This window comes from Platalea leucorodia (genome assembly GCF_965183815.1).
Source record: "Platalea leucorodia genome assembly, chromosome: 5".
Taxonomy (NCBI): Eukaryota; Metazoa; Chordata; class Aves; order Pelecaniformes; family Threskiornithidae; genus Platalea; species Platalea leucorodia.
In genome coordinates, this window is record NC_138827.1 from 49,865,593 (window position 1) to 49,880,870 (window position 15,278).

The window sequence follows — 15,278 nt, forward strand, 5'->3', positions numbered from 1 at the left end:
ATATTTGACTGGGAAGGGGAGGCAGATTTCCAATGATATGTTCTGCAGATGTTTGAAAAGTGCTTTTGTTTTTAAAGGTATAAGAGTAGGTGATGCAAAATACAGATTCACTTCTCGGGTTCCTTCCAACAAGTGCCAGTAATGGTGTGCTTCTGAAGTCTGCTAGATTTATACTTTTGAGATGTGACCAGAGGGGACATAATATTCTTTTGAAAAGGCTATGGATTATTGTACCAATTGGAGTAGGCATTTGGGTTTCTGAAGGACAGAGCATTACTTAATCAAAAAATAACAAAAATACAGATCTTTGTGGAGTCAGAAATTAAATGCTTGTATTTCAATTTGATAATTTTAGAAATGACCTGCATTGATGGCTGACGCTCAATACGAGTCCCCCCTCAGCCATAATAGTTCTTGAGTTCACTGAAGGCAAGATGAGTTCCTTATTGCAATGATATACCAACATCTCTCTTGCATAGTAACTTAAACCTACATGAAAAACTTGGTAGAATCTCTGAAGTTACCTTCATGAGCTTGGTGTCTCTCTTGCTCTGAAAGTACATAACCCTAATTTATGTTGAAATGTACGTAACAACAGATGTCCTTTAACTGCATAAGCATATTATATGCAGCTAATGCTATCCATGTGCTTTCATTTTCCTATAAATTCACGTGAGCCATAACTGTGAGTGTTATGGTTTGAATGTTAGCACTCTTGATTGAAGACACTTCAAGTAGTGGTAGCTCTAGTCTCAGAGTTAAAATGTAGTGCTTGCTTTATTAATACAAAGACAGATGTTATTTTTAAGTCTCTCTGCTTTCAAAGAAGTTTTAACCAAACCTGACTGTTTAAAATACCTCGTCACTTAAATTGGTTGGTTTTGATCTGAAGTATAAAAGTGCTAATGTTCCCCCTCATTTCTTTTCTGTGAAAAATACAGAATAGGTGGTGAGATAGGAAAACTCGGCACAAGTGTTAATAATGGCCATTTCAACTTTTCTTCCTCTTCTTTGGTTATTTTACATTCATATGATATCACAGAGCACTCATGTCTTGCTGAACATGCTGAAAGACAGTAATATCGATCTGTGCCAGATTACTTGCTTGTCAAGTAATACTCTTTCACATACTGTATACACATGTATACAATTAGAATATAGCCATGTACAGCTATCTTCTGCTGCTAAACTGTAGTCTGATCACGGCTAGCATTTTTCATTTACAATCTGTTGTGTTGTATTCAGTCACTTTCCCATGAGGTATTATCTTATAAATGAATCTCTGTAGCACCTCATCAAATGTCTGTTAGAAATCTAGATGTGTCAATTCTATTCCTTTTATCATTTGTCACTATATTATCTTCAAAAAACATCAGGTAAATTCATAAAGCACAGGGAGATTTGTTTGAATGCCTGAGTCATCATCTCTAAGCCCTTGTGTCTGTAAGTAACTTTCCACTGCTTCCTGCACAGGCAGTTTTAGTAGTTTTGAAACCACAGAGGTTAAGCTAAGTGGCCTGTGACTCCCTGGATCTTATCTCTCTTTCTTTAAAGTGGAATGGCATTTGTAACTTCCTAGTCATTAGGAATCTCTCCCTCTCCTCTGTTAAAGTATTATCAGTCTGAATGTACCTGTTTCTGCCCTGTTTTTATTGGGATACTTTCTGCACTACAAGTCTGGGATTGTTTTCATACAGTAATGGAGACAAACGTAGAGTCTGTTTTAATGAAGTAGCTCGTTTTATCTGACTAGAGCCTAATACTAATTACCAAGTAAGAACTGTGCCCTCAATATTAACAAGAAATGTGTTTTGTGAATGGAAACAGGAAGGAGTTAAGCTGGGCTCTCAGTCAGCTGGGGTCAGTTCACTGACTTTACTTCAAAGACACTCTGGATTTACACTGATGTAACAGAGGGAAAATGTTAGCCCCTGATTTTCTTCTCTTCCTTATAAAGCAAGCAGAGACTGTGAAGCCTTTAAGGAATACTACTGGCTTTACAAATGTCTGCATCTTCATATGCCAGTGTTTTAATATAAAGGAACCAAAAGAAAACTGTAACCTATGTTCTTGAGAGAATATCATGTGAAAAGACCACCCTTTTAGGAAATAGAAGACATTAAAATATGAGGGAGATGAAAGAAATAGGTTTGAAGTTGTTTTCATATTTTTCTTAACCAGTTTTAAGAGATACAGTGGTGAAGGGTAGAGGCTGAACAATTAAGACCTTTGCTGTTTTTCTACTTCTATGCTGCTGGCCCAAATTAATGTTAGACCCTTCTTGTTACTTTGTCTCTGGACTCACTTTCATGATGGGGCAGACAAGATGGGTCTTGATATAACCTTTACAGGCCTGAGGGAGAAGGGGTAAAAGAATATTTCTTAGGTACAGCTTTTTTCAGGGCAGTAGGCTGAGCTACTTGGAGTCCCAGTAAGGTTTTTTTGTAAATGAAGTTGCCGTTTTTCAGTATTATTGTTGCTTGACATTCCTTCCAGAAATATTGCAAGTTTCTCATGAAGTCCTAAGACAAACCAGCACAGGTTGTGTTGCCCACTTGCCCTGAAGTCATGCTCCTTCATACAGTCACTGTATCTTTGTTGGTTTTTTTTATAGATGGCCTAATAGCTCCTGATGGAGCAGTGAGTCCAGATTTCTTCAGTGATTACCATCTTCAGAATGGAGACCTTGTTGGGCAGCATCCCTTCTCTAGCAGGTAAAATTGCTGTTTGTAAAGAATGCATATAGTCCAACAATAGCTAATCAAGTTCCTTTATAGGGCTTCATTTGTTATATTCAACAATTTTTGCCTTCATAGCAGTGGAAATGGTTTACACTGAAAAAGCAGTTCTAGTCTGTCTTCTGAATTACATGTTTCTTTTAACATATTAACATATGTGTTGTAATAACATCATAGCTTTCCGAAAGCTGTAGAATAGAAAAGTAAAACTAGAACACACAACTAACTACATGTTATAACAATTACTCAAATACTATTCAGACATTGTTGTTGGGAAATATCTGAAGAGAGGCTTAGGATGCTGAATCCCTAGAAGACTTTTGTTTCCAATATTCTTAAATTGTTAAAAATAAGTTTCTCAGCTGCCAAAGCTATTTCTGTGGGTTTGTGGGGGTTTTTTTTGTTATTTTCCTTAACCTAAGTCTTCCCAAGGTATTCTCGGTTAGATTACTGATGGTACTTACTTTGAAAATTTGCTAGATGAGCAAAAGATTTTGGTTTGACTTTTGGGAGATGTTTCTCTGAATTCCCCCTCTGGTCAATGATCTCTCCTTCTCTGAATGTTAGCAAGCTGTTCCAGTTTGAATTTCTGAGTAGACTTCTCCCACACGTTCAAAATGGAAAAGACTCATTTCAAAGAATGAAATCTTCATAGATCCTGTAGCATTTAGGAAGTGCCTTTTATAGAGCATGAATTATGTGCGCTCATTAACAGGAAATATTTCAAACACTTTACAGTCAAGGTACTGAACTCACTTTAACAGGATGCTATCTGGACATGCCCAGCCCTGTGGTTTGTTTCTTTCCAAAGGAAGAATGTTATTTTCACCACTTAGAACTTTAGTCACCATTTGTAAAATATGACTAATTCACAGTTTGTACAGCTGAAGCAAAAAAGATTTTTCTCCCTTACTTTGGCTTCTTGTAATTGTTAAAGGGCAGTGGACTTGTTTGTTTATTCTACCTGTGATGCACCAGAAAGCTGAACGTTCAGCAAGGGTGGAATGGTGGTAATGTTTTTAAGACCAAATTAAAATAACTGAAATGCTCAGATCAGGGAAAAAAGTAGGACTTAAGAGATGGATCCTCCTGAAAAAAGGAAGTGTTTATACTCAGTAAGGATGAAGTTCAGACTAGTGTGTAACTCTTTGCATGGAGCCTGTGTTTGGGAAGGGGATACTGGTGCTGATCATTTCCAAATGCACAACCTTCATTTCAGAGCATGCAGGTGATAGAGAAACTAAGGGCAGTATGAGCTGTATGCTACTCTTGGAGTCTTACTATGTGACTTACCATTTTCAACTTTAAAATAGACACAATCCAGGAGATGACAGATTTCTTTATTAACCAGAACATTGTATGGGTATGTGGTCCCAACAGTCTTCATGCCCCCCCCCAGAGGTTGGGAGAAATGTGTGTAAAGTGAAGCTTGCAGGCTCCTTTGTTTCCAATAAACTTAGATATAGCCCCAGTTAAGATGCTCTTGTTTTGCCAGAAAGCTTTCAGCTGGGGAAAAAGAAATTTTGAGTGTCCTTGGGTAAAAGTTAAAGTAGATTACTCGACCTCAAATTTCAATCCCTTATTAGGGAGCTACGTTAGTAAGCTGCTTTTTAATCTGATCGTATTCCAGCTAAAATGCGTAGCAAAATACATCTGGTGTACACCTAGTTAAATTAAGTATTTGTAGAATTTTCTTGTAATGTCTCAAGGCATTCTGGAGGCTCACCTCAAGAAAGAAAACAGAAAAAATGTAGTTTGGCTAACGACAAACTTGGTAATTGCCCATTGATGATAGCCTCTGTGAATATTCAGATTTCTCATTAGAATTCTGTTTTCTAGGAAGACTTTTTTCTATATGATTGCTCCATGGATTTATCTGCAGTCCAGACACAGGGTCTAATTGGAAACAGTGTGGACTGCTGCAAATGTTCTGTCCTATTTGTAACAGAGCAGGGCTGAATTGTTTGATACAATAGATACTGGCAGTCAAACGGCGAATCCTAGTTTTCAGATGTGTGTCATTATCGTTTTGAACTTCTTGGCGCCAGAAGCCAGGATTTCCTGATGCTTAGAGCTAATGTAAAATGCATTAGTGCTCCAAGGCATGAGCCATGGAATTGCCAGTCCCATGAGTTTGGAGAGTCAGACCCTCCCTTTTCCCAAATTTGAATTGGTGTTGGAAGGTAAAACCATACGTGCTAGAGAGCCTAATTAAAAATAATAGCAGCAAGTCAAGGCTCTTTTTATGTGTTATATAGTGTACATTTCATCCATACCAAAACATAATTCTAGGGTATTTTTATGCTTACAGTTTAAAGCTAACAAGAACCTTATGTCAAGGATTTATTTTTAACCAGTTCCAGCTTTTAATAAATCGAGATTTTTGTTACAAAAATGGTTCATTTTTCTATTAATAATATTTGAATATGTTTTCAGAAGCTTTTTTAAGGAAAGCTGAGTTATGATTTGCATAGACAAGTAGCAAGTCAGTTAATAGTAACATTTTTTGTGAGTTCAAAGAGAGATGGCCTAATAATGAGTAGATGAATATTTTTTGTCTTTTCATTTGTTATACTTTTTTGTTGTTATACATTTATTTGTTGTGCTTGTATCTTCTTGTCTTGGGCTTTTATATTAGGCTTTTTAATTCTGTAATAGAAATAGTTGTTTGCTAAGCCATGGGGCGAGTTCTGAAGGAGTCTTTTCCATCATTTAAGACCACCCTGTGAAATTTGAGGTAGGTGACAACCATGAGCTGACTTCTTGCTACTCAGCTTTGAATAATCTAATCCTTTCTTCTCCTTTCTGCATTCCTATGAGGAAGACTTAGGATATGTTACCTCTTTAATTTCTCTGAGGCTATTTCCTATCCTTGCAGTGTGTTCAGACTGGAGCAGGACTTCCCCTTGCCTCCAGGAGAGCCTAACAAGTCAGCCAGAAAGACTCACCTTTTTAGTGCCTGCATGTCACTGAGAAGCTGAGCTAGTGTTGAACTAGTGTTGGTGCCCCCAGTGCATTACCAGGGCTTAAGTGCTTTCTGGTCACCAACCTCATTTTCTGGAGCCAAAGAAATAGGTCTATGAAGAGAGGTTTTCAAGGACTGCAACCAAACTCAAGTTGCCTTGAAGATTTTCACTGTAAGCAATATTTAATAATACCTGTGCAAGGGAGCTCAGCCCACACCAGCTGCCATATATCAGATTGTTATACCAGTTATACTGCATTAAGCAGATAGTGAAAACCATGTGCTCCGTTGTAGGATGCTAGTTCTAGCAGAGGTCTGGGGCAGCCTCTGCCATTGCAGTTCCACCATGTTAGATTTAGGGAAATTCAGGGGAATTGGAGCAGCAGCCATATCCAGATGTGCAATCGATGAAGTGGCTGTCTTTCCCGTAACCCAGCAGGGATATCACAGCCATCTCCTGTGGAGTTCCTGTCCCAGGAGACACTGGACCTGCATACCTAGACCTGCTGCACAGTCTTAGGTGGGTAGGGAAGTATTTTTTTTTTTTAAGTCAAGAGTAAAACAGGAGTTTAAAAAAGTTAAGGTATTTATAGGCACCTATGCTCACTGGGTTAGCACATAGGGGTTTTTTCCCCCCCCCATAATTTTTTAAAAGGGAAACATGAAGTAACAGCATTACCAGTAAGAACATCTGTATATCCAGCAAATTAGGTGGAGTGTCCTAGGGGCTGCATTTTTCAAAGACATTGCCTTCCCTTCACAGGGTTTCTCGGACTTTCCTTTGAAACTTGGAGTACTGACTACTGTCAAGAGTTGAGAACGCTACCTTGCATGATCAATTCCTGCATCATGAAGTACAGAACAACTTTGAAGGGAATTGTAAAAGTATCTAGCCCTAAATTCAATTTGTAGATTTACTTGCATGCTTGCTATTCTGGACACATACTGAAGCAAGCAGGGATAATTGTTGTTTCTGGTACTTGTCAGCATAAAGGAGAAGCAGCACATAAGTGAAGACCTGGAAAGTTGGCATTTTTCTAATACTGCAACCCTCACTTTAGGGACCCAAGGCATTGCTAGAAATAGAAATGCTTTGTTTCTGGTAATCTAGCTTGTGTTTTTTGCAGGTTTAGTTTACTGAACTTATTTCTGAACTACTCTTAGTGGAGTTGTACTGTTGTGTATGATGTCTATAAATAGAATTATTTCAGAATATAATGTACATAGAAGCAGTGATAAAATACATAAACAGCATCTCTTGTTTTCCTCAAAGGTTTGGAGCAGTATGCAAACAGACCGTAAGGTATGTTTTCTATTCAGCAGAAAATACATGGCTGAGGAGGTTGTTTTGACAGCTTGTATCCAGGTGTTTTTTCATTGGCTAGGAAAAGACTTTTGTGATTAGATTACCAGCTTTGAATCATCTTACTGTCTTTCAGAAGCAGATGGGCATTAGGCATAGATTTGAAATTTTCATCTGTTATTAAAATCTGTATTCAAGGCTCCTGGTTCTGATAACTTTTAATATAGAGTGAAAGTTTTATGATTGTAGCAAACAAAAAATCCCTCACCTTTGGCTAATGTGATGACAGCTTAGTGTCTGAGCTGCAAGGGAGAAAGACCAGCTGAAAGACATCTTCAAGAATCTATGGTCATTTATCAAATTTTAATCACCTTCTAGAGACTAATTACTTTAAGACACAAACATAATAGTGATGGTTAAATATCTTATAATATAGATATCCACAGTATTTTTCTTACCCTTTGGGGAAGAGACTACTTTTTAACCTTTCCCAGCTATAACTAGATAATGGTACAAACTTTAAGTGCAAAAGCCAATTTTTTGTTAATATCTTCATCAGAGTTCCCAAATCCTCTCTGTGTGTAGCTTTAGAAAGATTAATAGTTAGGAATGTGGGAGCTAGCCAAAATGTGTGGTGCTTTTTTTCCTTCCCGAGGAAGTTTTCTCCAGTGCAGAATCCTTTAACCTTGCTATAAAAATGTAGCAGAGCTGCCATTGCACAATCTTCGTTTTCACTAAGACAAGGCGTTTCTGTGTGTGCTGTTCCCGGCGTGTGCGCTCACATCTCCTCTCAACAGAGATCTGATTGAAGCTTCTTCCCAGGAAGCACTGAGGTTTGGCATGTCAAACAAAACCAGTTTTATGGGGTGACTGTCTGTCTGTCTCTGTCCTTGGTGGAACATCTTTCCTCTTGCCTGGATTTACAGCCTAAAACTGTAGCTGCATTTCTTCTTTTTGCCATGGCAGGTCATTGTGATATTTTGTGAGCTAAGTATGTGGAGCCAGGGCCTTGCAGGCTGCTCTGCATTGGCTTCAATTAAGCAGTGTCTGTTGTTGGCAGGTATAGGCATGCATAATCAAGCTGTTGTGTCTTGAGTTGACGGAAACTGCAGTGATGTGGGCTTCAGTAACTTAATACATGGCCATAGGTCCTGGTGGGAGTACAGGGAAGGCTGTTACTGTGACTTCGCTTATCTCTAGCTAAGCTACCCACATGTGATGTCTGCATGTGCTAAAAGTCCACACTGAATGGCAAGACGAGTCATATCCACAGGCTTTTTTGCTTGGGTACCCTGATGAAAATCAGATGTGAATTTTCATGGGGGAAAGACCTAGGACTGTAGCCTTCCATTCCTGTTGACTCCTGCAATGTGGTGTCAACTCCCAGTTGCGAGCCACAGCTGAATAGCTCCTGTTCAGGTAAGGTACAGGAACTGCATCAGGTGCTGGCAAATGCTTACTTTGTGAATGTTTATCAAAATGTTTTTAAATGGTTAGACCTTTAACTTATATCCTACATCAACATTTACACTATCTTCCGTATAGGTCCTTATCTTCAATTAGATTTGCTAAAAGCAGTCACATGTTGTACTTCTCAAGCATTGAAATTAGGATTTCATCTCTTCCTTGCTTTACTCTCTACACCCTGCAGGATATATTGCTGATATAAAGAACCTTCTTCCTAAGGAAAGGACTGAAGGAGTTGGTGACCCTGCTATGGGATATTTCTCATCCATGTTGTATTTTCAGTAATGTGCACAGTTTATTTAGAAGCTTGAACATTCCCTTCACAGCCTTTCAGCAGCCAAGTGCCATCTTGCAGGCTATCTCTGAAGGTGTAAAACTAATGCATCAGTAGACGGTAAAAGTGAGCTGCCTCAGGCAAGCCTTTACTGCCATCAGTGGCAGAAGAAACTTTGTTTCATAGTTCTTGGAAAGATTAGCTTAGGTCAAAAAAGGTGTTCTCATGTGGGGGTCTGTGCTACAGTAGAATTGAAAGCATCCACATCTCTTCCCTCAGCATTTGAATACAGGCAGTAATGCTTTCCTGTCTTAGAGGTGGACATATAGTAAATATAAAATCTTGTAATTAATGGAAAGAAAAACTAATTGTAAATTATTATTAAATATTACTAAGTGTAAATTATTATTACAGTATGATTCTATTTTAAAACATTTTACCCTAGTGATATTTCATAGAGTTCTGTGCATTACTTTTTCTTTCCCATACTTAAACTTTATTTTAAAAACAAAACCAAATCTTTTTTGCCTTTGCAATATGGTCAGCAGAGTTGTACTCAGCTTCTACCATTTGGACACTATTTAATTTGCATTTCCCAAGAGAATTGAATTAGGTTTTATTAGTAAATTGGGCCTATAACCTTGTAGGCAGGTTTTATTAGTTTATCACACATCAGTATTAGCAAATTGTAAATCCCACTGAAACGAATTTGAAAAGGCCTTTAAGAGAAGCCCAGAACCAATGAAGTTTCTGGAGACAAATAAGGTTTTTTTTGTTTTTGGTTTTTTTTTTTTGATCCCACAAAAATGTTGTTAGTGGTAGCAGAGTCGTATCTTTTTTATCATATTCTGTTGTCCTAACTGCCTACACCTTTAGTTTTAAAGAAGTTAAACTGAACATGGTCAAGAGCATTTCACTAAATTTCTGATATGGCTCTATATGGCTTGACATAACAGAGATAAAGCACTCTTCTCATTTGGACAATACAGCATTTACTGACTATTTACGTGAAACAGGCAGGTAAGTTTTCTTTTTATTTATCAGTGCCTGTTCAGGTGGTACATATGCTTGGAATTAAGATCTTGCATCTAAAAGATAGTAATAAGGAAGCAGGAACTGCTGCCTTTTGGAGGGTTTTGATCGCAGTCTGGGACAACCTTATTGAAAGACTTCACTTGATTTCTTCAGATCCTGGATCCTGGCCTAAATCAAAATTCACTGTATAGTTGTTTTCCTTCAGTACTTAAATGTGGGAGTGGTGCTTCCAGAACATGAGTGCTTCATCACTAAGAGCTTTTGAATGCAAGATTGAATTTCTTCATGTCTAGTTTATAATAATTTGTTTCTGTACCAGTACTAAACTAGAGTTAATCTCTTTCCTTTCCTTGTTTTTTTAGGTAGTGGTCATATTCCCTGCTAGCTGTCACTTTATTAGTTTTTTTTTTTTGTACTGTCTTCTCAAAGTCATGTTTATAGGAATTAACTACTGCAACCTGGTCATATTATAATTCAGTTTAGGTGTCACTAATATGTATTTGACCAAATTATGCTGTTATGGTGTGGACAGTTATTGTAGCATTTTTGAAGACCAGGAGTCTGATTATTAAAGGGGAAGAAGATTTTGCTCTATGACCCGTATTCATCAATGAGATTTTCCCAGGGTTTGGAGATCTGTGCTTAATGCACCACGGAAGGATTAGGGCCCAGCACTGCGTGTAACTTGGGAATATCCAGATGAGGACAATATTCTTCAGTATTCTATATACAGCAACTTCTTTTATGTGCTTGGGTGCTTATTTATTATTATTCTGTTCTTAGACAGTATCAGGAGAAGCTTCCAAGCAGCTCTCCTTGTATCCCCCAACATGAAGATGATGTCCACAGTGCAACACACAGTCCTTGCCCCAAAGAGCTGATAGCCAAGGCGGGCAGGGAGCCAAAGGCAAGGAGAAGAGAAGTTACTCATCCAAAGTCAGGTGCCAGAGGCTGGAGCAGAGCAGCGCCCTCCGGACTGCTCTCGCAGTGCCCCAGTGACCAGACCACACCACCTCTCCAAGGTGTGTGGTCCATAATCACGAAGGATCATGTTGCAGTTGTTTCATTTACTGTAAGAGCTGTTGAATTGATCTGAACAATTACACTAGTATGCTAAGAGCTTAAATAGCTTGCTTGGGAATTTTTAAAGGTGAATTTTTTTTCAGCAAGTTGCAGATGCCATTTGGGAGGAGAGTTAGCATTGAAGTTTTAATGCTCTTTTGGAATATAGGATACTTGGGCCTCTTTCACTTGCAGTCACTTCTCTTACATTTTTAGTTGCTTTTTATTTTACTATAGTCCACCTGCAGTTGGCCTCATTTAACCAACATGGTTTAGGTGGCTATTAAGAATTTTAAAAGAATACCAAAATGCTGTAGCAGTTAGCTCAAGTCCTTTGGAATGTCTTACCAAAAAATCCCCCAAACCTGGGTCTGTCTCTTCTGAAATGTAACATTAATTAATTCCCATGTTCTGTCTGCTGCTCTTAGTCCCTCCAGATGTGCTACTAGGAATAGACTGGCTCCCTGGTTACAAGCCATCTGGGCTCTGTAAACTGATTTGCACTTATATTAAACAATAAGTGAACAGAATGCGGAAGAGTTATTAAAGCAAATGTACATTGCTTATAAATCTCAAAGTAAAAATATTAAAACGTAGTAAATGGGAATGGAATGTGCAAATGAAGACCTGCTTGTTTTTAATGAGTTTAGCTGTGACCTTCTCGATTTCAACCAAAAGAAAAGAATTTTATTTTTCTCTTTAAAAAAAAAAAAAGAAAAAGAAACTATAAAACTGCTTACAGAAGTATCTGAGACAAAAACAAGGAAATATAATGTTCTAAACTTGACTGGTCCAAACCACTCAAGCTGCTGTGACAGCTCATAAAACTGAGAGTAGTTTTTAACTGGACTCTGTTTTACATTGCCAGAGTGAATTTTCCTTGCAGGAAGTAGCCAGAAGGTTTATTTAGTTTCCAGACTGCTGCTTTGATCTTTCCATTCTGTCACTTCTCAGGTTACATAGCCCTTTTTCACTGCAGTAAATCTGCAACAGTTAATGAGAATAAAATTTCCTCCTTCTCACTGATCGCATGCTGTTAAATGCCAAACCACAGCCAGCAGCATATTTGCAGAATTCAGCTGCACTGTACAAAAACAGCACAATCAGTTTAATCTTGTTGTTTTTGTAATTCATTTTATTGAGCTTTCCTTTTTCAAGTGACCTATTTTATCAAGACAAGTGGTTGCAAGGCCAGACCTGGAAGAAAGATTTAAAACTGTAATAAAGCGAAGGGTGTTTTGTATGCTACATATAAGCATGCTCACAGGATTTAAAATTAAACCTATAATGAGTAGTTTTAAAAAGTCCCGCATATCAGTGGGATATTTCTTATGGTTATTATCTGAACTTAACATGTGCTGCGAACAAGTCTTTAGTATAAAAATTAATGTAACATGTCAAATCAATTTCTTTGCCAAATAGTTAAAATTGTTTTGATTCTAAAATTTGATTCTCGGAATCTGTGTTTATCAGCTTCAGCCATTCATGTATGATGACTGAACCACCCTTTTCTCTTCCCTCTGGAAAACTTATTTTTTTTTAGATCTTATGGTCAAAAAAAATTCTAATTTAGAGAGTTTATTTGCCTTCTGGGGTTTGAGCTTTAAGTTTTATTTTTTCCAAGACTCCCTGCCCAACCTTTGGCCTGGAAACATTATTTTTTGTTCATTTAATTGAAGTTGAAATTTTTGCATAATAATGCTACTCCAAGGTATAGATCTCCAAGAAAATATTTCACATCTGTATTTGTATCTGGCTTGTTCCCTAATATAGGCAGTGTTAGCCCTAAGAAAGCAGTAAGAGCCATTGAGATTTACTTCCTTCTTAGTTTACACTAAAATCATCACTGATTTGGGATAGATTTTGACAAGATTTCACTAGGGCCCTGTGTTGATATATAAAAGTGATTGAAATCTGGACAATCATCTGTGGTGGTAAAAAATATTTAAAGTTTATTCATCAGTAATAATGCTTCAACTGCATTTGCTGTGTGCGCTTTAGTGAACACTGCAAAGCCCCTAGTAATGTTAACTTTCAGAAAAGACTTCGAAAGCTTTTATTGGCTGCAGCTGTAAGTCAAAGCAGAACAGATTTTTTTGACTCTCCCTCCCTCCTTCCCTCCAGCATCTGGATTATCAGCGACATTGAGTTGCCTGGTGCTCGGTACTGAGCCCTGGAGACAGCACGACTATCAGCCAGTAACCTGTTGGCATGGCTTTTCTGGGTATTTGTGCACAAGAGGGAATTTTTTTCCCCATTTTTATTGAAACGCAGAGCTGAGTGGCAGTGCTTGGACTTGCGGAGCTTGTATAAATATTTAAAGGAGTAATTCTTCAGCTACGAGCGCTTCAATGCAGGGCACTGAACATTTGCATTTCTACTTCAGCACTTCATCTCAGAGTACATTTTCACAGTGACCCACTGCTGCATGGGAAGCCAGAAACACTTCCCGTCTGGAAACGGGAAGGCTAGTTGGAAGCCTGTGGAAGACGTGGACCAGATCCTGAGCTTTTCTAGTCAGTGACACCAGTCACTTCTATGAAGCTGCCACTTCAGGATCTTACTCTGCTCAGGCTGTTGGCTGAAGCTTCTGTACCCAACGTAACACCGACATTGCTGGAGCTCAGTAAAAGAGATGCTTGAAACCTTCCCAAGCCAGACGTATTACTAGTTATATTACTAAGGCAATGTACTCTTCAATTTATGGAGTTGACACAAATACTTTGGACTGTGCAAGGAGAGAGGGGGAGGAGGGAAGGACATCTTCTTTGCTTTTATTGCCTGCTCCTCAAGGCTTTTTTGTTTGCTTTAGTTCTTAATTACTTTTTAAGAAATTGATGTATCTAATCAGTGGGTTTGGCCATTTGTTGAGCCAACAGCACAGGAGATGTTTCTGTCAGGCTTATAATGGGAAGTCAGCACTCTTGGTTTCCGTTCCAGCTCTGACTGTGCACTTGACCTTTTAACAAATCCTGTACAGAACAGCTGAGAAACTCCCATCTGCATGGTGGAACTGTGAGCCTGGGTATGGGAATGCTAGGGAAGTTATCCCGTTGCCTTTCAAAGAAGGAAGACGGCTATATGAAATGACTTGAGTTGCTGTTTTGCCTGCTGGCTGTATTCTCGATTTCTTGCCTTTCTAGCAGATCAGAAATATTCTTTTTGTCATCTTTTGTGTTACAGAATAAGCAAAAGTCTTTTCTGTCTACGTTAGTCTAATTTGAGTCTTCTCATTACTGTAGTTTGTCACTTGATATCTTTAATGTTTGGGGTGTTTTTTCTTTCAATACTCCATCTGGGAAACTGAGGTCATGGAGAAAAGGCACAACTTGCCCAGGATCACACAGCAGGTAACTGACAGAGCAAGAAACCGAGCCCAAGTCCCAGGCTGCTTTCACAGAGCTAGGATGGCAAGCTCTATGGCTTTCAAGCAAGGCTCTTACTGAATTTGGCTAAGCAAAGTCATTTGGTTTTTAGTTCAGTGCTTTCTTACTATTCAGTTGGGAAATATTTTTTTTTTATTTTTTTTTTTTAAACATTGCCTCCCCACCAGTGAATTTTGGCATGCTTATTGCTTGGTGCATAGCTGGAGCCTGACACAGAAGAGACTGCTCATTTCTCCACAATTGTCAGATTTGCATTTGTTTATAATTAAATGGCAGAAACAGCAGTATTGTGCTGAGATACAACTGGGCACCAAGTCCAGAAGCAACTGGAAACTTTAAGTCATTAAGTGCACTGAAGAAAGTCGGATCACGTGGAAGGAGAGACATGATCATATTCATAAAAGCTGTACCACGATGCACAAGGGAGCTAAAGTATTATTACACAGGTTCATTCTGACATTTTCTGTCTTTTGAGCAGACACAGTATTACTGTTTAAGGAACATTAATATTCAATGCTAATGTAGAGATGGACTTGGTATTTGATGCAGTGTGCACAGACACAGTCCCTGCCACAAAACTCCCCTCCCACTTGAGCTTGAGGGATAGAAAGCATGGGAAAAAAAAAGCTTCACAGATAGGGGAGAAAAACTTGGGGCCATGAGAGGCAGAATTTAAGAGACTTGTGGTTTAGTTTAACGTCATTACCAGTAGTGGGAGAATCTACAGTTACAGGATATTATATAAAGAAACATTGTTTTTTCTAAGGCTTCTCAGTTGCGTGCTGTTTCTCCATAACCCATGGTTTGTGCTCGTACTCTGAAGGACAGAAAATTTATGGTCAGTGAAGCAAAACCAGAGGTAGCTGGCACGTAGAAGTAAATAGGATGATCTTCTCAATCGCTAGACTCTAAGCAAGGGGAAAAGTAACCAGCTTTATGCCACTTTCTGATGCCTTCCACTCTTTCATTACTGGTGTTAGGAAAATGGTATCTCATCTAATGTTCATCTGACAGCGAGTATCAGCAGAAAGGCCAAAGAGTCCATGGG

General features: G+C 38.5%; 1 protein-coding gene across 1 annotated transcript in view; it reads left to right on the plus strand.

Moving 5' to 3' along the window:
- The window catches only part of KIFAP3 (kinesin associated protein 3), a 73,180-nt gene that overhangs the window by 50,690 nt on the left and 7,212 nt on the right, over window positions 1–15,278 (plus strand). The window contains exon 19 of the mRNA XM_082312208.1: window positions 2,615–2,714. Coding sequence (XP_082168334.1) covers window positions 2,615–2,714 — 100 coding nt within the window. The remainder of the gene's footprint in view (window positions 1–2,614; window positions 2,715–15,278) is intronic.